At 58.5% G+C, this 22,805-nt stretch overlaps 3 protein-coding genes across 4 annotated transcripts; 2 read left to right on the top strand and 1 right to left on the bottom strand.

Annotated features, from left to right (window-relative positions):
* The first annotated feature begins 224 nt into the window (after positions 1–224).
* RAB4B (RAB4B, member RAS oncogene family) lies at positions 225–11,738 on the top strand. Of its 2 annotated transcripts, none has more exons than XM_078063403.1 (8): positions 225–396; positions 1,576–1,656; positions 1,875–1,989; positions 3,376–3,438; positions 3,526–3,680; positions 4,747–4,842; positions 4,947–5,081; positions 11,396–11,738. In XM_078063403.1, the coding sequence occupies exons 1-7, from the start codon at positions 381–383 to the stop codon at positions 5,060–5,062; spliced, it is 642 nt and encodes a 213-aa protein (XP_077919529.1). In that variant the 5' UTR covers positions 225–380; the 3' UTR covers positions 5,063–5,081; positions 11,396–11,738. The 2 variants fall into 2 exon arrangements, with proteins under 2 accessions (XP_077919529.1, XP_035950912.1); XM_036095019.2 differs by lacking the exon at positions 11,396–11,738 and adding an exon at positions 8,432–8,803 and having other exon boundaries at positions 226–396.
* On the top strand, positions 11,632–19,035 carry EGLN2 (egl-9 family hypoxia inducible factor 2). The gene is made up of 5 exons (XM_036095008.2): positions 11,632–12,468; positions 17,187–17,306; positions 17,696–17,832; positions 18,051–18,118; positions 18,382–19,035. Exons 1-5 carry the CDS (start codon positions 11,632–11,634, stop codon positions 18,435–18,437), a joined length of 1,218 nt encoding a protein of 405 aa, XP_035950901.1. The 3' UTR covers positions 18,438–19,035.
* A 521-nt stretch (positions 19,036–19,556) lies between these two features.
* LOC118537529 (cytochrome P450 2F2-like) lies at positions 19,557–22,805 on the bottom strand. Its single transcript, XM_036095005.2, has 8 exons — positions 22,629–22,805; positions 21,845–22,007; positions 21,272–21,421; positions 20,866–21,026; positions 20,481–20,654; positions 20,253–20,394; positions 19,971–20,161; positions 19,557–19,792 (listed from the first exon to the last, which is right to left on the bottom strand). Exons 1-8 carry the CDS (start codon positions 22,803–22,805, stop codon positions 19,694–19,696), a joined length of 1,257 nt encoding a protein of 418 aa, XP_035950898.2. The 3' UTR covers positions 19,557–19,693.

Here is a 22,805-nt window from a genome sequence, read left to right on the forward strand (position 1 = left end):
TCTCGACTCTTCACCCGTACTCCTGACCAAATCCGTTTCTCAGCTCGGCTAAACATCTCTGTACGGTCCATTCCCACTTGCTCCGCCAATCGCTCGTCTTGGTCCCTCCCCCTCTGACCCGTCCCCTCTCACGCCGCCAATCCGCGCCTTCTGTTCCGCCTCCTGGCCGTTGAGCCCGCCAATCCCTGTCTTTGGGAAGCGTGGCCTGGTATCCCGCAGCCCTAGCGGGTCGCGCCGTAGGGGGGTGGAGGCGGAAGTGGCGGCGCCGGCCCCGGGAGTAGGAAGGAGCCGGGGCTGCAGCCGGAGTGGAGTGGCTGCCAGCCGAGGAGCAGGCGCGGCCGCGGCGCCATATTGCGGCCCCAAGCGGCCGCGACCGAGTCATGGCCGAGACCTACGGTGAGGGTGGTGGGCCGAAGTCGGGGTCTGGGGTCTGGGCCCAGGGAGGATGCGGCCTTTGGGGAGTGGGGCGGGGCCTTATGTGCCAGGGGGCGGGGTCTGGCATGGGGCAGGGCCTAGTGGATGCTGGGAGGGGTTTAGTGGGTCCGAGGCTGAGCTCCATCGATTTGGGCGGAGCCTGAGGGTCTGGTGTGTGGGTTAAATAGATCTGGGGCGGGATTTGAGGCAGCCAGCCTTGATGGACGTGCGCAGGCCTGGAGGGAAAGGGTGAGTCTTAATGTGTCGGGGCGGAGCCTGAGTGGATGGGGTGGGGCTGACTCTGTGAATGGCAGGGCTTGAAGATGGTGGGCTGGGAGAACCCTGAGGGGATGCTGTGGACCCCGGGACTGCTCTGGCTTGAGAGGTCTGCAGTGGGGTTTGGGTTGAGTTGTCTTTGAATTAGGTGGTGGGAGGGACTAGTGGCAAGGGGTGGGGCTTAAACTTAAAAACAGGGGCAGTACCTTGGGTAGAGGGAGGGACGGAGGGACCGAGAATTGGAAAATCTGGAGGGATGGATGAAGAGGAGGTGGGAGGACAGGGTGCGGTAGAAGCAGCAGTAGTTTAAGAGTAAGAAGGAGCTACATTCCTTCAACAAGTAGAGAAAAGCCGAGGGAACAAGTGTAAAGATCCTGAGGTGGGAACCAGCTTGCAATTTTCAGGGAGTAGACTGAAGGCCAGGGTGGTAGGAGGTGAAGTCATGAGGGGCAAGGGCAAGGCTGTAGTCCTCGATAAGATGGCTCTCAAGAGGCTTTAACAAGGTAATAGCCAAGCTTTTGAACTCTGGAGCCAGTTGACCTGGGTTCGAATCCCAGCCCTGCCCAGCTATGGGATCTTGGGCAAGCCAGTTAACCTTTCTGGCCTCAGTTTCCTCATCTGGAAGATGGGGATACTTGTTAGTATACCTCCCTCGTAGAGTTTTTCTGAGGAATAAGTGAGCTTGCTGTAGTAAAGAACTTTAGAACTGTGCCTGTTACGTGGTAAGCACTGTATAAGAATTGTCTGTTACTGTTGTTACTGTTGCTCTGTTTCTGCCTGTGTCTGTTTGTCCCCTTGTAACTGTGATGGTCTCTTGGTTTCCATGTTTTGCCCTGTATCATTCTCTCCATATGGGTTTCCCTGATCTTGGCTCCATCTGCTCAGACTTCCTCTTCAAATTCCTGGTGATTGGCAGTGCAGGAACTGGCAAATCATGTCTCCTTCATCAGTTCATTGAGAATAAGTGTGAGTTTCTGGGAGTGGTCCCGGGAGCACTGAACTGTGGGCGTGGGCATGGCGGGGGCAGGGGCAGGGCTGGCTGCCTGGCCCTCGCCTTTGCTAGATCCTCCTTGGTCCTCAGTCACCCCAGCAACGAGAATGGTTTTGTACAGGCTGAGGAGGCCTGGGAGGACAGGGAATCTTCTGAGCCCCTGCACTGCCTCTTCTCTCCCTCCTACTCCCAGTCAAACAGGACTCCAACCACACAATCGGCGTGGAGTTTGGATCTCGGGTGGTCAACGTGGGTGGGAAGACTGTGAAGCTCCAGATTTGGGACACAGCCGGCCAGGAGCGGTTTCGGTAGGTGGGCCGGGCTCCCAAGGGAGAGGGGCAGAGGAGAGGGGAGAGAAAAAGAGAGGAAGACGGAGTCACAGAGCCGTGTGCAGTCACTTGGAGATCTGACAGGAGCACAGAGACAGTGAGAGGGCAGGCAAGGCCGAGGGAGAGAGACAGAGACTGAGTGCAGGTGCCTATAGCCAGAGAGAGCAGGGGTCCTGGAGAGAGAGCAGGGGTAGCCAGGGAAAATGAGGTCGAGAAAGAAGCATAACGAAGGGAGAGACCCATGGACCCTAGAGAGACTGCAGTAGACCGACCCATATGGGTGGAGGGATGGAGACTTGTGCCTGGGGAGAGGCATTTGGGATGGGGGCGGGCGACAGAGGTGGAAAGAGAGAGATTGGAAGAGAGGGAAACTAGAAAAGAGATACACTCAGAAAGGGACAAAGAAGGACAGAGACTGAGAAGAAGAGCAAGGGAAGGTTGATAAAGAGACACAAAGAGAAACAGGTCAGAGCTAGAGACCGGGAGGGTGGGACAGGCGCAGCCAGAGAGATGGAGAAATGGGTGTGTGTGGCGGAGGGGAGAGAACCATGTGGGGCTCAGCACACAGTATGTCTTCAGGAAATGGCTGCAGACAAGGTGGTAGATGCATGGAAACCCTGAGTCTGAGAAACAGAGACAGCGAGAAGAGGGACATGAGGAAATCGAGTCCATGGAGAGGTGTGGGCCCGGGCCAGCACATAGTAGCTGCTAAGTTAATATCGGTGTGTTGATCTGCTGTGTGAGCGAGACAGACAGGGCGAAGGTATGCGGCGTGTGCTGGGTTTGCAGTACGTGTTCAGTGAATGCTTGTGGAATGATTGCCTGAGTTCGAGGAGGAACAGACAGGTGACACGGAGATGCAGGCTGTCGGCCACCCTGGGAACGGGGCCTCCCCGAGACGTGGCAGGAGAGGGACAAGCAGATGTCGTCAGAGCACTTGGCCAGGACTGGGCAAAGGGGAGATGGCAGGAAATGAGGAAGGAGCGAATGCATGAGGAATCAAGAGTGAGGATGAGAGAACCAGAGCCAGAGCGACAGACAGACAGACCTAGGGAATGAGAGAGACACACACGTAAGAGAGACAGACAGAAAGACACAGACCAATGAAGAGATACAGAAAGACAAGGACACACAGAGAGTCCAAGACAGGGAGAGACTGACAGAGGCAGGCAGACAGCTAAGGGAGACAGAGATTGAGGGAGACAGAGAGACCAGCAGAGAAGGAAATTGTGAGACCAGACCGCCGACAGCTTTTGGGGGGATGGGCCAGCAGTAAAGGGGGGGCCTCCGAACCACCAGTCTCTCTCCGCAGAGGGGGGCAATCTCAGGGCAGTCGGGGGTGACTGGGTCCCCCTGGCCCCACAGGTCGGTGACACGGAGTTACTACCGAGGGGCGGCTGGAGCCCTGCTGGTGTACGACATCACCAGGTGGGTGCACCGAGAGGGTGGGGCAGGGCCTGGGCGGGGCCTCTATCCTGTGCCTGCCTCCCTCCCTCCTCTCTCCCTTCTCCATAGCCGGGAGACGTACAACTCACTGGCTGCCTGGCTGACGGACGCCCGCACACTGGCTAGCCCCAACATCGTGGTCATCCTCTGTGGCAACAAGAAAGACCTGGACCCTGAGCGTGAGGTCACCTTCCTGGAGGCCTCCCGCTTTGCCCAGGAGAATGGTGAGGACCCTGTGGTGGGCCAGTGGGGGAGGGGCCTCAGCAGAGGGGCGGGGGCTGTTCACTGTGGCCCGTGGGCCTCCGGGCTGTCTGTGGCTGTGCCTAGCAGGGGAATGTGGAGATTGAGGGTCTGGGTGCAAATTCGAGTGTTGCCACCTGTGAGCTGTGTGACCATTCTGGTCCCGTTTCCTTGTCAGGGAAGTGGGAATCACAATGTTTCTGCCTCGCGTAGCGCGGGCTGGTTAAGGGGGTCGGGCACTGGAGAGCCCTCCGCACTGCCTGGATGCTTGATTAATGTTGGCTGCTAAGAAGCTTTCCACCAGTGCAGGCTGTTGGCGTAACGTGGAGGTTGCAAACTCCGATGGCCCGAGAGGACAGGCCTATTTTGTGAATAAGGGAGATAGGACAGGGTAGACCCCAAGCTAGCAGGCACTAGCCTTAGGGGCGTGGACAGGACCGACAGCCACATCAAAAGGTGTATGAGTATAAACTCATTTGGAAACTTCGTGTTGGCCAAACACCGACTAGCTCAGGGTTTGTCCGTGTCCCACCAGTTGGTAACCTCCAGATTTGGAGGATGTTTTGCCAATCCGAAAGATGTGGGCTTGAGTCCTGCCTCTTACTTTCTGTGAGGCCTTGTCATGTGGCTAAAGGGTGGACTGTGGTGGGCCTGGGCCTGTCCTAGATGGTGCTGGGGACATGGCATTAAAGACACCCTGGGCCCAGCTCTCGCGGGCTCACAGTCCAGTGGGTGGGGAAGGGAGACAGGACCCTTTCCAGATAGTGACAGCCCCGAGAGGTCAGGGCTGGGATAGGGGAGGCACAGGGGGCTGTGGAAGCCCAGGGGGCGGGGAGGGCACCTGATCCATGCGGGGAGGTCAGGGAGAACTTTCTGGAGGAGGAGGTGTGTAGGCGGGAACCGCCTGGGGAGGGGGGCCCTCCGTGGCAGGGCAGCAGCCTGGGCGAGGGCCTGGAGTGAGGGCAGAGGTGGAAGGCTTGAGGAGCAGAATGAGAGGTGGCAGGTCAGAGTCAAGGGGCGGTTGGGGACTGACCGAGGCCTTGCCCCCAGAGCTGATGTTCCTGGAGACTAGCGCCCTCACGGGTGAGAACGTGGAAGAGGCTTTCCTGAAGTGTGCCCGCACCATCCTGAACAAGATCGACTCAGGTGAGGCCCCTGACTGCCCAGAGTGGGAGCGGGAGCGGAAGGCAGGGCCCAGAGGTCCCCAGGGGACCAGTCCTGACCTTTCCCCTGCTGCCCCCTGCCCCCAGGCGAGCTCGACCCTGAGAGGATGGGCTCAGGCATTCAGTACGGGGACGCCTCCCTCCGCCAGCTGCGGCAGCCTCGGAGCGCCCAGGCCGTGGCCCCTCAGCCCTGTGGCTGCTGAGACGTGTGTGCGGAGCCAGGTGGGAGCCTGGGGCCCGGGGACGGCAGGGGTGGGGTCCTGGCAAGGGGGACTACGGAGCAGAGACAGAGACATAGAAAAGGAGAGGTGATGAGAGAAAAGAGTGAGAAAGATGCAAAGACAGTCGAGTGAAAGGAGCCATCGTCCTGGCCTCGGGGATGTCCTTTCCATCTTGCCACCAGCTCACGGCCCTGGATCTCTGACCCAGCTATTCATAATTCAGCAAATATTTATCGAGTGTCCGCTGTGTGCCAGGTCCTGTTCAAGCAGTGGGCCAAACAGACAGTCCCTGCCCTTGTGGAGCCAACATGCTCTTGGGAGGAGACAGGCAATAAACAAGACACATGAGAAAATGACGTGGTAGTTAAGAAGATAAAAGCCATGGAGAAAAATAAAGGGAAAGTGGGGGGTAGGGAGGTGAGGAGTGGAGATTTTCGATGATGAGAGAAACCCTCACTGAAGAGGTAACAGTTGAGCAAAGACCTTAAGGAAGGGAATGGGGGGGGGGGGTCATATGGGTCCCTGGGGGATGAGTGTTCTAGGCAGAGAGAACAGCCAGTGCAAAGGCCCTGAGGTAGGGGCATGCCTGGCCTGGATGAGGAAGTCCATGGAGGCCAGTGTGGCTGGAATGGAGTATGTGTGTGCATTGGGAGGCGGGGGAGGTGAGAAGGAGTTGAGGTCAGGGGTGGGGGGAAGCAGATCGGATAGGGCCTTGTTGTCCATAGGAGGTTCTGGGTTATACCGTGGGTTGGATGGGAGCCATGGGAGGGCTCTGAGCAGAGAAGGGACAGGACCTGATTCAGGTGTTCCCAGGATCCCTCTGGCTGCATATAGAGGAGAGGAGGGGGTGGGCAGGAGTGGTTGCTGAGAGACCAGTGAGAGACTACTGCAGAGTCAGGCTGAGAGACAGTGGTGGACAGGATGGAAGGGTGGTGGCGGGCAGAAGAGGGACTGAGACGTGGCTAGGTTTGTATCCTCCCTGGTCTCTGTCTCTAGTCTTGTCCCCTCTTGATGTAGCCACTGGGTCTTTCTAAAGCACAAATCTGATCCTGTCCTTCCCCCGTTTAAAACCACCCATGGCTCCCAGGGTCCATGGGACAGAGCCGAAGCTCCTAGCCTGGTGTTTGCCCTTGCTAGCCTCACCTGCCTCAACTCACACCTCTCCCCACCACTCAGGCCGCTGCAGGCACCCTGGAGTTCTTCCCATTTCTCTGGGTCTTTGTTCATGCTGTTCCCTCTGCCAGGAACACTGTTCCTTCCCTCTCTTCCCTCCTCCCTCTCCTCCAGGAGGCCTTGCTTCCCCTATGCTTGGTCCACACTCCTTGCTGGGCTTGCAAGGTCCTACAGGATGAGGTCCCATCCCCACCTCTTTGAGAGCGTGTATGTCTTGCCAATTCTCCCCTGTGCTTCACGCCCCTGCCCCCCTCCCCTGCTTCCAGCCATTGGCGGCTCCAGGGTGGCTGTGGGGAAAAGTGCTCAGACCTTGGATATACTTTGAAGGCAGAGCCAACATGATTTCCTGATGAATGGATATGGCATTTGAGAGAGAGGAGTCAAGGGTGAGTGTTTTGGGCAGCCCTGTTCCCTTCATGCCTCTGCATCTGCCGTGCCTCAGTGGACATGCCTGTCCTCCAACCTCCTTTCTTCTGCCAACTGCCCCTCATTATCTGATCTTTGCCAAAATGATTCTTCCCGTAGGATACCTTTATTAGCTTCCCACATGGGGTCCCTACCTCTAGCTGGGTGGTCTCAGAGCTGCCCCCTACTTTTTAAAGCATTCAGCTCTGAACCCTTGATCAGTGCTGCGTTTGTCTTCCCCATCCGAGAAGGGAAGGAAGTGACAGGTCAGAGATTCCAGAGCCGGGCTGCCTGGGTTTCAACTCTGATTCTGTCATTTCCTATCTGCGTGACTCTGGGCAAATTATTTAACCACTCTGGGTTCTTGGTTTCCTCACCTGTAAAATAATAGTACCTACCTCCTCTGGGTGTTGAGAAGATTAATTACATCAATACATGTAAAGTCCTTAGCACAGGGCCTGACACTTAGTAAAGACTTGATAAATGAGGGCTGTTTGTTATTTTTCTTTTGACTATCCATTTTAAAGAGTCTGGGCTGTGTAGAAATGGATGGGTATGTATTCGTCACCTGAGGGCTTAGTATAGCATCCATGTCAGAGTTTGCCCTCAGTGAATCAAATGGAGTAAGACAGCGCTTTTTCAAACGTTGTTGACTGCAATCTGCAGGAGAAAATACATTTTATATGTCTCGATCTGATACAGTTAAACACACATAAAGCTGAAACATATTTTTCTAGCACTAATATTATGTTTTTGTTGTTTTTTTTATTGAGGTGAAATTCACATGGCGTACATTAGCCATGAAAATGTTCCAAAACATTTTCGTTGCCCTAAGGAAACCCCATACTCATTAAGCAGTCACTCCCCATTCCCCCTCCGCCCCCCGCCAGCCTCTGACACTCACCAGTCTGCTTGCTGTCCCTGTGGACCAATACTCTTTTTTATTTTATTTTATTTTATTTATTTTATTTTATTTTATTTTATTTATTTATTTGACAGAGAGAGACACAGTGAGAGAGGGAACACAAGCAGGGGGAGTGGGAGAGGGAGAAGCAGGCCTCCTGCCGAGCAGGGACCCCGATGCGGGGCTCGATCCCAGGACCCTGGCATCATGACCTGAGCTGAAGGCAGACGCTTAACGACTGAGCCACCCAAGTGCCCCTGGACCAATACTCTTATTACATATGATGCCCGTCTGATATTTTCTATTCTATTTTATTCTATTTCATTGAAAAATTGCCCAAGGCTCACCACACTGATTTCCCAACCCACTAATGCAGTGCTGCACATTGAAATCACCTGGAGAGCTTTAAAAGAGTCTGATGCCTGGGCTTCACCCCAGAGATTTTGAAGTGATTTCTGGATTTCTAGAAGCTCCCAGGTAATGCTATATGTAGCTGAAGCAACAACCACTAACTGAAGGTGTTGCCTCAGTTTGGAAAACACTGGAATGAGCCAGGGCAATCCAGGAGCATAGAGGGACACAGAGATACCAAGGTGGGGACGTGAAATTTAGATACTAAGATATCCCTCTGCAGACTTAAGGGATCAGCTCTCTGAGACAAACAGGGAGATGCAAGGCCCTCAGAGACAGCCCCAAATTACCTGCAGACGAGAAACAGAAAATCAGACAATGTAGAAACTCTGGAAGAAAGAGAAAGGTATGGACAGACAGACACAGATAGGAGGGCAGGAAGATACCCAGAAATGAGACAGAGACACCAGCCAGGCAGACCCAGAGTCCCTTTAGTTCACCACACACTTTTCTTTCAGCTCACCCGTTCTCCAGGACCAGCCCTGCCCTTCTGGCTGGGGCCCAGACCCAGGCCCTGGGAGGCCGAGCCCCTCACCTGTCCTGGCCCCAGAGAAGCTGCCCCGCCACCTGTCCCCCTTCCCTGGCCTGGTGGGGCCTGGCTGAGGGGCAAGACTGAGCCACGGGGGAAGGGGGAATCCGTACCTGCTGCTGCTTCCTCTGTCTTGGCTAACCCCTGTCCCCCCGGAACCCCTAACCATACTCAAAGAGTTCCCAAAGCCTGAGACCAGGGCATTTGGCCCCAGCTCCCCGCCATTGCGAGTACGTGTTATTTATTGCCTGGAGGCCTGTCCAGTCCCCACTCCACCCCCATAAAGCATTGTTTACACCTGTGTCTTGGCCTCTGTTATTTTGGGGGGATGGGGAGGGAGGGGAGACAGAAGAGGTCGCTGATGGAAGAAGAACCACGTGTCATGGTGTGTGGGGGTCATGTTTCTGGATTGGCTGTGGTGTGGGGGGACACCATGACTCAGGTGGTGGTGTGGAGGGAGCCTGTAACCGCACCGTGTTGTGACAAGGCATGCTGGGGGCCCACCTGTGTAGCACTGATGTCCTGGGCTTGTGACAGCATCTGTAGGAATATGTCCTGATTGTGTGTGTGACGCTGTTGCTCGTGACTACTTTGTGTCCTTGGTGATTGTACCCATGAGGCTGATGTTGTTTGGGACCAAGTCCAGGGAATGAAAATTCAGGCCTATAGGTGATCTGCATGCATCCTTGATGCTTGAAGGTCCCAGGCAGTGTCTGATTGTTGCGTGTGTGACTGTGCGTTTATGCCCCTGAGGTCTGTGTGTGTCTTGTGTGAATTTGGCACCCCTGATACAGCTGCGTGTGACCATGAACCCTGAGTATGCCCCTGAGGACCTTGTGGGCCTTTGTGCAACCCTGCCTTGTGCATACTTGAGACCGGTGTGTATCTCTTTTGTGTCGTGGTGAACTGACGAAACTCGCAAGTGCTCTGCCAGGGACAGGTGCAGCCCCCTGAGGACACTCCCAACTTCTCTGCCATCCCCAAGTCAGCAGTAGCCCACCCACAGGGTCCCCCCAACTCCCCCCCGCCGCCCTGGCGGCGGTGGAGGGGGCGGGGCATTTAAATGACCTCATCTGCATAGTCCTTTCAGGCTGGGTCGCCCAAACTGTTCTTAGACCCTAGGCTGTTAGACAAATGTCTTCTCTGCGTACTCTGCGTAGCTTTCCTAGGTTGCTTTATTCGGGTTCCCACAATTGTCCCGGAAGGGCAGGTTGGAGCGGGTCATACTGTGGCATCCCTTCCAGTCTAGTCTTCCTCTCTCAGGGATGTTCCGCACTTTTTTCCCTCCGTTACAGAAAGTACTTAAGTAAATTACTTAACTAATGTGCGCATTTACATACATTTCTCAACTAACTGCGCAGACATTTCTCTATCGCAGCCCTATTTTGGGGCTGCGAGAAGGCGGGGCTGTCCATGTAAATAACATCATTTGCATGCCACTGTCCCGCCCCGCTGAGCGTCATTCTCCGGCGGTCGGAACTCTGAGGGGTGGGCCGGCCTATGCAAATAGACGTATTTGTATGCCCCTCCCACGCTGCTTGGCCTAACCGTGGAACTCCCCCCGACCTTCCCTGATCCTGCCCTTTCTAACAGCCTTCCTCCTTTCTCCCATAAGGGGCGGAGTGCAGTATGCAAATGAGCCTCCTGTTGGCGACCGACCCATTTCCCCTGTCTTGGGAGGGGGGTGTGTGTTCTGAACTTCCTTGCTCCGCCTCGCGCGGCTCGCGCCTGCGCACGCACCGTCTCCTCCGCGGGCGCGGTCACGTGCCCACCGGGCGAGGCGGGGGCGGAGCGTCGCGGGAGGTGGGGGCGGGGTATGGCGCGCTGTGCGGCGCTGGGCGGCTGGCACAAACGACGGCGCCGGGGCCGGAGGAAAAAGCTCGGTGAGGAGAGCTCGGGGAGGGAAGAGAACGGGGCGAAGAAGGCGCTCGAGCTCGGGCGCCGGCGCAAGCCGGGCGGGGTGTGGGGGCGCGCGCCGGCCCGGCGTGGCGGAGCGCGGCGACCCCGGGGAGGGAAGGGTGGGGGTAGGGCGTGGGGGAGGGAACGCGCCGGGCACGTTGAGTGCCGGCCGTTGGGGGGTTGGGGTGGGGGAGCGCGCGCCGGCGGGTGGGGAGAGGGAGGGGGTTCGTGGTCCGAGCGGTCCCTAGGCCCGGCTTCCGTCGCCTACAGCGCCCCGAGCGGGGAGGCCCGCACCGAAGGGGCTTGGGAGGAGCCGCCTTCTCCCGTCCTGTCCCCGAGTGCGTGCACCCTCCCCCGCCCTTCCCCCCGTTGCCGTGGACCCTCCTCCGGCGGCTGCCTTCCGTCTGTCTGTCTGTCTTAGGCCCTCCCTTCCGTCTGGGTGTGTGTCAGCCGCCGGCGGGCTTCCTCCCGTTGGGCTTAGGTTGACCCCTCCGCCCCGTTCTGTCCGGCTGTCTCAGGCCCGCCCTCCCAGCTTCTACCCGGTCGGCTTTTCCGTCTCTGGGCCCCCCATTCTCTTTGTCTCTGGGCTCCCCGGTTTGCTCTGTGGAGCACCCCGTTCCCGCCGTGTGTCTCTGGAATCCCCAGGCAGATCTCCCGCTCCCCACTGCTCTAGCATTCCTTTTCTACTTGAGGCCCTCTCCGTCCGTTCTGTTGGCTGTGTCTGAGGATGCTCTCCGACAGCCCCCACCGCAGTCCTGTGTCTTTGGGTCATCTCCCCAGCCTCGCTCCTCCGGCTGCCTCCCTCACTGCCTCCTCTCTCCTTGTCCCCCCCCCCAAATTCCCATGGTCTTCTCCCCAATGTGATCTCAGATTTTGGGGGACCGTGTAGCCAAATCTGACTTCCTCCTTACTGCCCCTGCCACCCCTCACCTCTACCCCACTCCGAGTGCCTCTAGCTCTTCTCACATTCCTTTTTTTCTCTCTCCCCCTTCAGCCACCCTGACGGGTCCTTTCCCAAGCCCCTAGGGGCAGCAGAGGACTTGGGGACCAGCGAGCACCCCCAGGGCGTGAGAAGAGCCTCTGCTGCCTGCCCTGCCTCACCCTGCCCTACGCCAGGCTCAGCCGCCCCGGCCCCCGGCTGCATCAAGTGGAGGAGGCGGAGGCGGAGGAGGGTGGCACCATGGGCCCGGGCCGTGCCCTCCATGCCCGGGGGATGAAGACGCTGCTGCCATGGACAGCCCGTGCCAGCCGCAGCCCCTGAGTCAGGCTCTTCCTCAGTTGCCGGGTTCTGTGTCAGAGCCCTTGGAGCCTGGTCGGGCCAGGATGGGGGTGGAGAGTTACCTGCCCTGTCCCCTGCTACCCTCCTACCACCGCCCGGGAGCGCCTGGTGAGGCCTCGGCGGGGAGTGGGACCCCCAGGGCCACAGCCACCTCCACAATAGCCAGCCCCCTTCGGGAGGGCTTCGGCGGGCAGGATGGTGGTGAGCTGCGCCCACTGCAGAGTGAGGGCGCTGCAGCACTGGTCACCAAGGGGTGCCAGCGACTGGCGGCCCAGGGCGCCCGGCCTGAGGCCCCCAAACGGAAGTGGGCAGAGGATGGTGGGGACGCCCCAGCACCCAGCAAGCGGTCCTGGGCCAGGCAGGAGAACCAGGAGGCAGAGGCTGAAGGGGAGGGCAGCATGGGCTGCAGCAGTGGCAATGGCGAGGCCAGCGCGGGGCCGCGGGAGGAGGTGCTGCCCGCTGCGCCTGAGCGCCTGGCCCTGGACTATATCGTGCCCTGCATGCGGTACTACGGCATCTGTGTCAAGGACAGCTTCCTGGGGGCGGCGCTGGGTGGCTGCGTGCTGGCCGAGGTGGAGGCCCTGAAGCGGAGCGGGCGCCTGCGTGACGGGCAGCTGGTGAGCCAGCGGGCTATCCCGCCACGCAGCATTCGTGGGGACCAGATTGCCTGGGTGGAAGGCCATGAGCCGGGCTGCCGAAGCATCGGGGTCCTCATGGCCCACGTGGACGCTGTGATCCGCCACTGCGCTGGGCGCCTGGGGGGCTACGTCATCAACGGGCGCACCAAGGTAAGGCTGTGAGGGCCTTGTGTGGAGGGGGCCCCCCAGCACCTGCTTGGTGGGCACCTGGTGCTCTGAGTATCGGCGCCCTTGGGGATAGGCTTGTGGGGTCACTAAAGGATTTAGGCAGCTCCAGTGGCGTGAGCGTTGGTGCTGGAGTTTGATTGGGGCTCTCCCTCCCTGTGGGGACTTTGGGGGTCTGTGCACTTTCTCTTTCCCCATTCGCCTCTCTTTTCATCCATCCCTGTCTCGTCTGTCCTTTCAGTCGCCTGCCTCTGGCCTGTCCTCTGGTCTGTCCCTTCTGTCTCCCAGGCAGGAGAACCAGAAGGCAGAGTGGGGAGGGTGGCAGTGGTGAGGCCCGTGCCAGGCTGAGCGAGGAGGTGCTGCCCGCTGTGCTTGGTGCTGGACTGCGTTGTACCCCCTGTGCCACACTGTGGCATCTGGGGCCGGGACAGCTTCCTGGGTGCCTGTGTGCTGGCCTTGCGGGAGGGGGATCCTATCCTTCATCTTCACTATGCTTCCCCGTCCTAATGCCTGTCCTGTATCCTTTCTGTCTGTCCATCACTGTATTCTTGTCAGTTCTGATCTGTTCCCTTGATTCTTTGTTCTGTGTCTTGTCTTGGTACCGTTTTCTTGTTCTACAGTAGTTTATATATATATATATTAATTTTTTTTTTTTTTTGAACCTGGGCTTTTTTGAGAATGCTGAAACCACAGACCCTCTTTTAAGAAAAATGCTCATTTGTCTAGTTTATGGGCAGTCATCAGCACCTCCTGAGCCTCCAGCTGCCCATTTGAGAATCTAGGGTCAGGAGCTCTGCACAAGACAGTGGTCTGTTGGGCCTTTCTGGCTTTCTGACACAATAATTTTCTTCATAGAGGGGTGAGAGAGCTCTGGCCTTGAGTCCAAGGCTAGTGTCATTTGGCCAAGGCCCCGTAGGGAGTGCCTACTGCACGCCAGTGACGCCTGGCTGATGGCAGGGCTGTTTGCTTCCCTGCGGGCATGAGGCCGTGCTCCTAATGTCTCCTCCCTCCTCCCTCTGATCCCATCTTGGGTTCTGCCTCTGTGCAGCTTCTGTCTCCAGCTGGAGCTGGCTCAGGGACCCAGGCTCCCTCGGGCTGAGGCCAGCATCCTCTCCACCCAGCTCGGACTTGTCCTACTTCCCCCTCCCTCCCGTTACTTGATAGCTGGAGAGCCAGAGGAGGCCCTTCCCTGGGCTCTGCTCCTGTGCAGGCAGGAGAGATGAGAGGGAGTCTCCTGGCCACAAGGTGCTCAGCATCTTCACCCCAGGTCACCCATCCTCGCAGGAGGGAGTTTGAGGGGAGACCGTGAGAACTGAATGGCCCAGGGCAGCGCACTTTCCTTAGCCTCAGTTTGCTTATCCACAGGATAGGAAAATCAGTTAAGTCCCCAGCTAGTCTTTGGCAGTTTTAGGAGGGGAGGGCAAAGTAGAGTGAGCAGATCTTTCCCCTTTGGTGCGTTGGATGTGGTTGGGGCCAGGGCCCCGGCTAAGCTTGGGGGTTGGGGGGGCGTTGGGACTATTTTAGCTCCGGGTGAGTTCTCTTGTCCTGGGAGGATAAGAACAAACCTGGCTAGACTGAGCAGGGCGGGGGGAGCTGACCCAGTCACTGGAGTTCCTCTCACACTCCCCTCCCCCCCCGCCCCCCGCTCCGGTGAGATGCCCACTCCAGGCTTCCCCACCTACAACGTGCAACCTCTGGACTCCCTCCCCAGGCTCTGAAATAAGAGTGTGGGGTTCCAAGGTGGGGTGGCACAGATCACTAGTGTGGCTAGGGCCCGCAACAACCTGCCTGTTGGTCGTTCCTGAATGGAGCTCCTATGTTCTATTCTCCCAGCTGTCTCTAATCCCTCTGCTCAGCTGACCTGCAGGTAGGAGAGAGTTGACTCCCACTGGCATCAAGGACAACCATAGGGGACCACAGGGAGGGCCTGGCTGGCTTGGTTGCCCCTTTAAGAGCAGCGTGGAGGTGGGGCCTGCTGTCATTGGCTCAGTCCCCAGTTTCTGACCTGCGTGCGTGCGTGTGTGTGTGTGTGTGTGTGTGTGTGTGTGTGTGTGTGTTGGGGCTTTTGGCACATTGTCACAATAGCCTTTAATTCTTTAGTCTCCTGGCTCTGATAGTAGCTGCCCCTTCCCTGAGATGGGAGGGTGAGGAGCAGGCTTTCATGTCCTTCTGCTTGTTGTCCCTTTCCCTTGTGGGGGAAGGACGTAGGTGCTTCTCTGGGGCCAGAGGATGCCCCCCCTCCACCAAGGTGTGTATGTGGGGGGATTGGTGGAAGTTTAAAGGGCCTCTTTCTGTGCCTAGCCTTCATGCACAACTCCCCTTCCACTCCAGAATACAGGTGCTGCCCCTGCCTGCATGGTGGGAGACCCTGTGTGAGGGTGTGCAGGGCAGGACGCAGCGGAGTCCCTGAGACCCAGAGGAGTGCTTTCTGTAAGCAGCTACTGCCTGGGCGCTAGGGACACACGCCTGGCCCCAGGGGCTTCCCCGGGACTGCCCGTTGGGCCAGTACTAGGTAAACAAGTACCTGGACTGATCTCACATCGAGAGGGGTGGATGGAAAATCAGCCTTCAGCCGGAGTACTCAGGTGCCCTTTGATCTGAGATGTGAATAACAAGGAGCACCAGGGGAAGTGTGTTCCAGGCAGGGGCAGAGGCTCTGTGGATGAGCTTGGCCTGGTCAGAGAGCAGTTAGGAGGCCTGAGGGGCTAGAGCAGAGTGAAGGCAGTAGTAGTTGAGATTGGTGGCCTTGGAGGCTGAGGCTGTGAAAATAGGAAATTGATGTTTTGCATTTTCTCGGCATGTGATGGGGGTCTTGAGGGATTTGAGTGATGAGCTGGAGGAAAGGGTTTCTGGCTGCTGTGTGGAGATGGATTGTGGGAAAGAGGCTGCAGCCCTGGACCCCTCTCCCCACCCCATCCTTGTGCAGAACCAGCAAAATCTTTGCTTGGATTCTATCTGGGGAGGGCTTGCCGGTCCTTCATCAGTGATTCACTGATTGCAGGCCACCTGGGCTTAGCCATGTTCTTTTCTCCCAGTGAAGTGGTTGCTCAGAGCACTGACCCATTTGCAGGGAGTGAACAGCGCAGAGATTCTCCTGAACCCCGGGGATGTGGGGGCCAAGGTCTTGCCCCGGTGCCACCAGAGAGAAGCATGGCTCTCCACTGCTGGGTGGCCTCAGCTGGCTGCAGCCCTCCTGGCCTCCATCCCAGGGCGCATGCTGTGGTCTTCGGGTACGCGCACGTTTAATGCAGGGCCGTGGACTGCTCGTGCCGGGTGAGCCCTGGGAGTAACGTGTTGGAAGAAGGCTGAGGATTGAGTTGACCTGGCCTGCCCGGGAGTGCTAGGCCAGCCTCCTGTCCATCTTTTTGATCAGGAATGTTTATCCTAGGGCTGTTTTTCGGGGCTGTGGCCCACAGGCGTAGCTGAGCGCGAGTGGGGAGCAGCCGGCGGCGGTCTCTGGTCTGGCATGAGCATGGCTCAGGGTGTCAAGACAGATGGTCCAAGGAGCTGGAGGGTCTGCACACCAGCACTCCCGTTTGCCTTATGCAGCCCTCCCAAGTGGCTTTGGGCAAAGGGTAGGACAGGGACTTTTTTTTTTTTTTAATGTCATTTCGGCCTGTGCTTTGGCTTTCCATCACGTGGCAGGCGCTCTGCTTGGTGGCTTCCCGAACATTTGTCTGACTCAATTCCCACAACTGCCCGTGAAGTAGTTTATCAGCTCCATTTCACGGATGAGGAACCTGAGACAGGAAACGAAGTCTCCCGCCTGATACTACCGCTGGTGTGGCAGCACTGGGCCTTGAACCTGGGAGTTGGGTCTGAAGGAACGCTGGGGCCCTTTCCCTCGCTCCCCATCTGCTTTTCTGTCGGCTCCCTGATGGGAAACAGGCCCGAGCAGCTGGGGCCGAGGCCTCGGGATGGCCGCCACCCGGGAGAGGGCAGAACCCTGTGCCTAGACCTGTACACACACAAGCCAGGGTCCGTGGGGGTCAGGAATGTCCAGGTCTGTAAACAAAGGAGGTGTTTATTAGTCTGTTTAACGGATGAGCCTGTGATGGGACTGTCGGGGGCTACCCAGCAGTTTATCCTTGGAGTGGGGGTTAGAGCTCAGGTTCTGGTCACACTCGGGGTTTTGGTACTTGTTCGTATGTGTAGGAAGTACATTTATTTAGTGGAGATTCTTTGTAGTCAAGGGCAGCAGTTCTCAACATTGCTGTACATTAGAATTATTTGGGGGAACCTTTCAATATTCCAGGCTCCACCTTAGACCAAGTATTTCCGAACCTCTGAGATGGGCCTGGGCATCAGCATCCCAGGTGATTCCATGCTGAAGCCAAGGTCAGGAACCCCTGGTGCAGGGCTGTGAGGCCCCATCCCTCCATACCAGAAAACATGTAAATTGGTTTTATTCTGAAAGGTCTGGTGGGGGGTGGGGTCAGGTTATCTTTAAAAAACAAGATCCTCGGTTACTCATCGAGCCCCGTCTGGGTGCCCGGCTCTGGGCATGTGTGTGTGGGGAGTGGGCTCTGGAGGCCCAAGAGCTGTGGCTTGGCTGACCAAGAAGTAAGTCTGGGGGCTGGAGCCCTTGGGAAGAGTCTGGGGAGGGACGAGGGGCCGGGAAGGGTGAGAAAGAGGAGGTAACGGCTGCTTCCCCGAGTATCTCTGCCTCGCCCCGTCAGCCCACTCCCATCTGTCTCTGCCAGGCCATGGTGGCGTGTTACCCAGGCAACGGGCTGGGGTACGTGAGGCATGTCGACAATCCCCACGGCGATGGGCGCTGCATCACCTGCATCTATTACCTGAATCAGAACTGGGATGTCAAGGTAGGGGTTGGGGGGTCAGGGTGGGGGTGGGGGCGAGGATGAGGCGGCTGCATCAACCCCATTTTGCGCGCCCAGCTCAGCTTCTGGCACTCTCCACGGCGGGGCAGTGCAGTGTCGGCCTGCTGGCTGGCTCTTCCTGGGAAATGGCACCTCCTTGTCTCCAGCTGACCGGGTGGTGGCAGCACCACCCTTTCCCATTTCCTGTCTTTAGTAGCTTCCTGCCTGGCTCCATGGTGACGCAGACTCTGGGCTGTCATTCACTCTGAGAGCCTGAGTGGTGGGAGGGGGTGATGTGTGCGGCTGCCACATCCAGAGCCCAGGGCGGTGCAAGGCAGAGGCTCCAGGCTGGACCCGCCAGCCTCCTGCCTCATCCTCTGGCCTGCCCCTAGGTGCATGGCGGCCTGCTGCAGATCTTCCCTGAGGGCCGGCCTGTGGTTGCCAACATTGAGCCCCTCTTCGATCGGTTGCTCATTTTCTGGTCTGATCGGCGGAACCCCCACGAGGTGAAACCAGCCTATGCCACCAGGTATGACCGATACTTGTGGGGGTGTGCTCAGGCGTCCCGCTCTGTGCCGACGAAGTCCTGTCAGACCCCAGGAGTGGCTAGGAAGTGAAGCGCTGACAGGGGCCCAGGTGGAACAGAACCAGGCCCAGAAGGGTGGACTGCAGTGTCATTGTGGATGTGGTGGCTGGGATTGAAGAAGAGTCATGCTCACTGCCCTTCGGGGCTGCTCTGGTCCCCAGGTACGCCATCACCGTCTGGTATTTTGATGCTAAGGAGCGGGCAGCAGCCAAAGACAAGTATCAACTAGGTACCTGCTTCCCAAATGGCATCCCGTCCCTCAAGCCCTTCCTGTTCCGTGTACCTCACAAGGCCTCAAGTCCCCTTATCCACCTCGTCAGTCTCTTCCTAAAGTTTGCAGCTCTTTTTTTCTCCCCTCTGCCCATTTTCCCTAGGCAGCCCTGTCTCCTGGGCACCCCCAGCATGCGGTCCTCTCCTCCATCTTCCCACATACTGCTTGGCCTCTGCGTCCCTTCCCTGGTGACCCCCTGTCTCCTCTCGCCTCACCCCTAGCGTCCGGACAGAAAGGTGTCCAAGTACCTGTGTCACAGCCGACTACGCCCACCTAGTGGCCAGCCCCAGAGCTGCATGGACAGACAGCCTGCCCTGACTTGGGGAGAGCCTTCGGCCCCGTGCTGCCGGCCCAGCCCCCCACCAGTCTCGGTGCCTGCTCCTTTGCTGCCACCACCGCTGCTTCCGGCTTTGCCTCCGGCCTGCCTGGTGTGGAGAGCTCCGTCTGACGCTGAGGACCAGGGAGGAGAGACCTCTGCTGGCCTGTGATGGGGGCTGGGGCTGTGACCTGGGCAGGGGCCGGTGTCGGGAGCTACCATCACTGGCGCTGGGGCCCGGTGGCTTGCCCTGTCCGGTTGTGCTCCTCTCAGACGGGGAGAGCTGGAAGGAGCCGTTGCCACCTCCCACCAGGCTGCAGGATCGGGGGTTGGGGATGTCATGGCCTCTTGCTGGCAGAGGTTCATTGGGGGGACAGTATCCCCAAGCCCCCCACTCCTCCAGCCTGGAATGTGAAGTGACCCCCCAACCCCTATGGCCACGGCACCTTCTGGACTAGGCTGCCCCTGCGTGGGCAGGAGAAAAGGTGCTGGGAGGAGCATGGGTGTGAAGAGTCCTGTCAGCCAAGAAAGAAATAAAAGTTTACCTCAGAGCTGCAAACGTCTGATTCTCCCGCTCCCTCTTATTGGTAAGGAGACGACCTGTCCATCTGCAGTTTGGGGCCTTTATTGACCAAAGGGGGAAAGGAGGTTCGGGAGCCGGTGAGCAGAGGGCAGCTGAGCCCGACCACAGCGGGCCACCAGGCGGAGCTGGAAGGCTGGGGGGATGTTGCCCAGGCCAGTGCATTGCAGGGTGAGGTCGATGTTGGTGGGGCTCCCCACAGGGAGCAGGCAGAACTGCTGCAGGATGGCGGTGAAGAAGAGGAAGATCTCGGATCGCGCCAGGCCTGCGCCCAGGCACATCCGTTTTCCTGAGGAGACAGGGATGCAGGGTGGGAACCATGCACCCCTGGGGCCTGCCCAGCCTCGTCTCCTCCCTTCCTGGCCCAGACCTGGGGCAAAGGGCATGAAGGCATCGTTGCTCTGGAACTTGCCCTTGTTGTCCAGGAAGTCAGTGGGGTTGAAGAAGTCTGGGTCTTTTTTTTTTTTTTTAAAGATTTTATTTTATTTATTTGACACAGAGAGAGAGAGACAGCTAGAGAGGGAACACAAGCAGGCGGAGTGGGAGAGAGAGAAGCAGGCTCCTGGCCGAGCAGGGAGCCCGATGAGGGGCTTGATCCCAGGACCCTGGGATCATGACCTGAGCCGAAGGCAGACCCTTAACGACTGAGCCACCCAGGCGCCCCGAAGCAGTCTGGGTCTTTGAACTGGGTGGGGTCCTGGTGTGAAGACACGAGCAGAGGAATCACAAAGGTGCCCTGGGGGGTGGGGTGCACAGGGGTTATCCTGTGCACTTGGTTAGTCATCCAAGACCCCATTTAAAAGCCAGTGGGAAGGTGGGCCTTCTTTTCTGCTCCCAGGGCACATGCTCAGGGCTGATGGTTTCAGTTATAGGTGCTTCCAGGCCCGCACAGAATCCCCATGCTTGGTGGGCACCTTGGGCGGAAAGTAGCCGCGCAGGTGGGCGTCATGGGTGAGGGCACGTGGCAGCCCCAATGGCAGCACGCTGATGAAGCGCTGGATGTCGTGCAGCACGGCGTTCGTGTAGGGCAGGCGCTCCTGGTCCTCCAGCCTTGGGGTGCGCATCCGCCCTACCACAGCATCCAGCTCGGCCTGCACTTTGGCTGCTGTGGGCAGAGGATGTGAGCTGCGCACGCCCTGGCTGCCAGCCATCCCCAAACCCTAGCCCCCACACCCCAGGCTTTCCAGCTCCCGGACCTGCCACCTCTGGGTACTTAAGCAAAATGAGGAGCCTATAGCGCAGAGTGGTGCTCGTGGTCTCGGTGCTGCCGAAGAAGAGGTTATGCGTCGTCATCACCAATGTCTCCTCCTGGAAATGGCTCTCTGGGTCTTCCTGTTCCTGTGGACAGAGATGGGTGCTGCGGCGTGCCTGGCACCTCCTGGTGGGCGGCAAGGGGAGAGTTCTATGGTAGCAGGGGCCTGCACCTTATCCATCTGATCCAGGAAGCAATCGATGAAATCACGGGGCTCCCCAGGCTGCCGCGTCTGCTGGTGCCGCAGGATTTGCTCAGAGATAAAGACCCGAAGCTCCGTGAAGTTTTGAAAGATTCGGTGGTGCGGGCCCGGGAGCCAGTCAAGGAAGGAGGGGAAAATGTACATCTAGGGGGACAAGACCGCAGCAAGACCTCGAACAAGTCCACTAGTTCCCCTGTGGGGAGATTGCACCAGGACTTTGATGTTCTAAGTTCTAGAACTCTCCCCTTCCAAGATTCTAAGACTCGACCTAATGATCCAAGGTCGGTAGGTCTACGTACTCCGGGTTTGGCATAGGTTAGGCACAGGAGGGAGGGTCTGAGGCTGGCCCTCTCACCTCGCCCCATCTGGAACTCATAATGCGGAAGTTGTCATGGAAGAGGTCCAGGAGCCTCAGGAACTCCGGGTCCTCATAGCCATAGCGGTTCCCGAAGACCACCGAACAGATAACGTTAGACACAGCATTATCTAGTAGCCGCCGGGGGTCGAATGGCGTTCCTGGGAGTCGGAACAGGACAGGGTCTTTTCGCTGTGGCTCCGCTTACTGACTTCGTTCCACGACAAATGTCTTCCCGCGTCCCCCGCCTTGCTTTTTAAATATTTTATTTTTAAGTAATCGCGACACCAAACTTGTGGCTGGAACCTACAACCCTGACGGAGAATCGCTTGCTCTACCGACTGAGCTAGCCAGACACCCCACCCTACCCCTTCTTGATCATGGCCACATCCCCACCAGGCCGCACCAATGGTGGCTTGAAATTCGCCGAGCAGACAAGCCGCTTCCTCCAGGATGCGCTCCTCTATGGTCCGCGTTCCCAGTCCGAACTCCTTTAGTGCTCCCAGCGCAAAATTGCGCAGCGTCCCCCAGCGCCGCCCGTTCGAAAACACGACGCCTGGGGGTGGGGCACAGAAGGGGCGGGCCGGGGTTGGCCACGCCCCATCCTGGAAGCGTCCAGTTTTGGAGCTGGCTTCCTCGCAACCCTTCAATTCTGCTGCTTTCAGACCTCTTGGTTGCCACCCCAGCCTTCTCGGCCCTGTCCGCACCTTGGCCCCACCACTGCTGCTCTCGATCCCTCACCAGTGCTTGCTATCTTTGGCTTTGACTCTTGGGCTCGTCTCTTCTAGTGGCTGCAGCAGAAACCAGCGCCCACCCCCCCCCCGCCACCCATTCGGCTCCTACACTTTAGCTCCGCCCCACCTTCTCGCTGTTTGCCTTCATTGGCCTTCTCATTCGGCCCCGCCCCATCCCCCCGGCCCCGCCCTTTATCGCTCAAACTGGGTGGTCCAGGCCCTCACTTCCACAGCCTGGGACTCACCGTTTCCGCGGGTGAAGCGTTCGGAAACAGCCATGGTCCCGCGGCCGGAGAAGGCATCCGCTTGCAGCACTAATGCGTCCCGCAGCGTTGAGTAGCCGCACAGCACCACTGCAGGGCGCGGGCCCAGCCGCACTGTGAACACTGGGCCCCAGCGGCCAGAGAGCTACGCGGAGCGGGTGCTCAGCGCGTCCTGGTCCGGGCTCCTGACCCCTCCTCCACCCCAGAGCCCCCGCCCCCAGCTCCCTCTTCCTTCCGGCCCAGGAGTCCCCATCTCATCCCCTCATTACTGGCGGAGGAGGTCAGATCCCCACCTCCTTCCTCCATCCGCAGGAGTCCAGGCCCCCAGCTCCCTCTTCCCAGGGGATCTACAAGACCAGGGCCCGAGCCCTCTGCACCCTCAGAACTAGCCGTCTGGGCCCTCGGTACTCTCCTCCCCGCCTTGAACCAGGAGAACAGACCCCTCGGCACCCCTTCCCGCTGCCCCCCGACCTGCCTTCTTACTCTAGGCTCCTCCTCCCTCAGGACCCAGGAGTGTGGGGGGGGGCGGGGAGGGAGAGGGGGATCCCAGGGCGACTCTGCCAGGAACCAGGAACTCAGGCCCACTGTCCCTCTCCTCTCTCAAGCAGATGTCCAGGCTCCCGGCTTCCACCCCTAGTCTCCTTCCTTCCTGGAACACAGGACTCCGGCCCCTCAACCCTCCTCAGGACTCATGGGGTAAGAGCCCTCAGCTGTCTTCATTCAGAAAACCAGGACCTCCAGCGCCCCAGCCCACGGTCGGGGCTACCTCCATGAGTGCACGGTCCGGGCGTCCGGACTCCAGCTGCAGCAGGTTCCCCAGCAGTGGGAGTGCCGTAGGCCCCGGGGGTAGGGCCCCCTGAGTCTGGGCACCCTGAGCACCCCAACCCCACCTGGCTAGGGCCAGCAGCAGGAGGAGCAGCGGCACTGTGATGCCCATGAGCAT

The sequence above is a fragment of the Halichoerus grypus genome, chromosome 15, assembly GCF_964656455.1.
Source record: "Halichoerus grypus chromosome 15, mHalGry1.hap1.1, whole genome shotgun sequence".
NCBI classification, from domain to species: domain Eukaryota; kingdom Metazoa; phylum Chordata; class Mammalia; order Carnivora; family Phocidae; genus Halichoerus; species Halichoerus grypus.